Source organism: Papaver somniferum, chromosome 5 (genome assembly GCF_003573695.1).
Source record: "Papaver somniferum cultivar HN1 chromosome 5, ASM357369v1, whole genome shotgun sequence".
NCBI classification, from domain to species: domain Eukaryota; kingdom Viridiplantae; phylum Streptophyta; class Magnoliopsida; order Ranunculales; family Papaveraceae; genus Papaver; species Papaver somniferum.
The window spans coordinates 111348442-111350572 of record NC_039362.1 but is presented as its reverse complement, the minus strand read 5'-3'; the positions used below and the strand labels follow the sequence as shown (position 1 = coordinate 111350572).

Here is a 2131-nt window from a genome sequence, read left to right as displayed (position 1 = left end):
AAGAAGAAGTAGACAAGTAATAAGAAGTACTGATTTCCTTCTTCTCTTCTCTTTAATACTATATTCTCTCTTTTGTCTTACCATTTTACTTTATCACGTTATCATCACCTTGCTCTAACTAATTGAAGCTTTGTTTAATCAATCAAGGTAGGCAATTTTGTTTTCTACACAATCATTAAAGGAGGTATTTTTTTTTTGGAACATTCTTCTAAAATTCGTTGCACATGCATGTTGTCTCTTCTTTGAAATTAATGTGTGTGTCTTCATATTTATTACATACCCATAAGCATGGAGCAAATAAATCATCTCCTGTTTTTTTTGTATATTGTTCTCCTTGTTTTAAGGATATTAATTATTCATGGTAGTCATAATTTGTACTTTTACCACATGCTTGTCCTTACCTTGAAAATGATATATGTACCATATTCTTTTATGATAAGCTACCTATTAAACAAAATCATTTTTATCTTATTTTTTTACTTGGACCAAAAATTTAAAGATCCATCTTGGTTGTTTAAAACTTTATCTTATAGTGTTGTACTAGTTTATTTTAAAATGATAAGTACTATTTTTAAAAAACATGATCACTAGAAGTGTTAGAGTAGACCATAAAAATCATGATGTTGTATTGCTTATTTTATATTCTAGTTTGAAACATGTTCTTAATATTGACAATATATATATAATATTTATTTTAAATATTAATCTGCTTAAGGTTTGCTACTAAACGTGCAGACAGATTACTGACTTAAATTTCAAAAAAAAATAAATTAATAAAATTGTATGCATATATAATTGATAAATGGGCCTGTAGTTTATTTTTTTTTTTAACATACCTATTTTTAGTTGACTATTTTGTCAACCTTATTACAAAATTGTTTGCAATTTTCAAACCATAAAGAAACTTGGTTTGCAAAAAGAGTTCTCTTGTTAAAAACCAAAAAGAAGCTTGGTTAATTAATTTTGTGGACTGGGTTATGATTATAGATTGGACTATATGACATATCCGTATTACCCGAACAACCATAAAGAAATTTGGTCACGGGAAAATGATACCGGGATTTGTTGTGGACTCAGAAGGACTTGAGCACCATATTAATGTCATTTGCTTTGTTTGTGTAGATGGACCCAATTCGACCAGAATTCGAACTTTTGGACTCAGCAGGACTTGAGTACCACCTTTGGGTAGCAGATGTGGAAACTAACTTTGTGGAAAAGGACTTCACCTCCACTATCAAGCCATCTGTTGACGCTGCTCCGGCAACTGAGAAAGACAAAGCTAATTCTCTTATGTTCCTCAAGAGGCACATCGATCCTAACCTACGTTTGGGTTATCATCACTTGAAGACACCAAAAGAGATATGGGATGCCCTAGATAGCCGTTTTTGGAATATTCATGATTCCTTAATACCACAATTGAACGTCTTGTGGAACGAAATCCGCTTTCTCGATTATGTAAAAGTGAATGATTTCCAAAAAGACATGCTGCAAATTCAGGCACGTATGGACTTTTGTGGAAAGAAACTTACTGATGAGGAAATGATTCATAAAATCCTATCGACCTTTCCTATCTCTTCCATGATACTATCAAACCAGTATCGTTTAGAGGTAGATAACAAAAGAATCACCACATTCAGTAGGTTGATAAACTTACTGCAAGTGGCTGAAAGGCACAATGAGATTCTTGTTAATAACAATGCCAGAGCTGTCGGGAAAAAGAAAGTTCCCTAAGATAACCATGGCAAGGTCAATAAAGCAAAGAACCCCAAAGGAAAGAGGGCTCGACAATCTGATTCACATCCCCATGATCCATACCCACGTGGAGATAACACCTCTCGTGGAAGAGGACGTAAGGGACATAATCGAGGTCGAGGACGTAAAGGTCACTCTAATGTTTGGCACAGAGAAGGAATTTCTGGCCAAGGTTGTGAAATCGTGAATCGCAACGCAAATCGTTTTTCTAATTTTAAGAATCGAATCGTATATTGAATCGTGAATAGTAGATTCATTGTCATTTTTATTTTACCTTATGTTGATATAATATGTGTCATATATAGTGAACTCTTATAGAGATTTTATATTTAGGAAACTCAAATTATAAAATCTGTATATATTTAGTCGAAGTCAGCTA

The 2131-nt window shown here is 32.9% G+C and overlaps 1 protein-coding gene across 1 annotated transcript; it reads left to right on the top strand.

The window, feature by feature from the left end:
• The first annotated feature begins 1122 nt into the window (after positions 1-1122).
• Positions 1123-1731, top strand: LOC113279451. The gene has a single exon (XM_026528145.1). It carries the CDS (start codon positions 1123-1125, stop codon positions 1729-1731), a length of 609 nt encoding a protein of 202 aa, XP_026383930.1.
• Positions 1732-2131: the final 400 nt, after the last annotated feature.

Excerpts from the sequence above, each read along its gene's own strand:
- LOC113279451 (XM_026528145.1), top strand. The coding sequence starts at position 1,123 with ATGGACCCAATTCGACCAGAATTCGAACTTTTGGACTCAGCAGGACTT.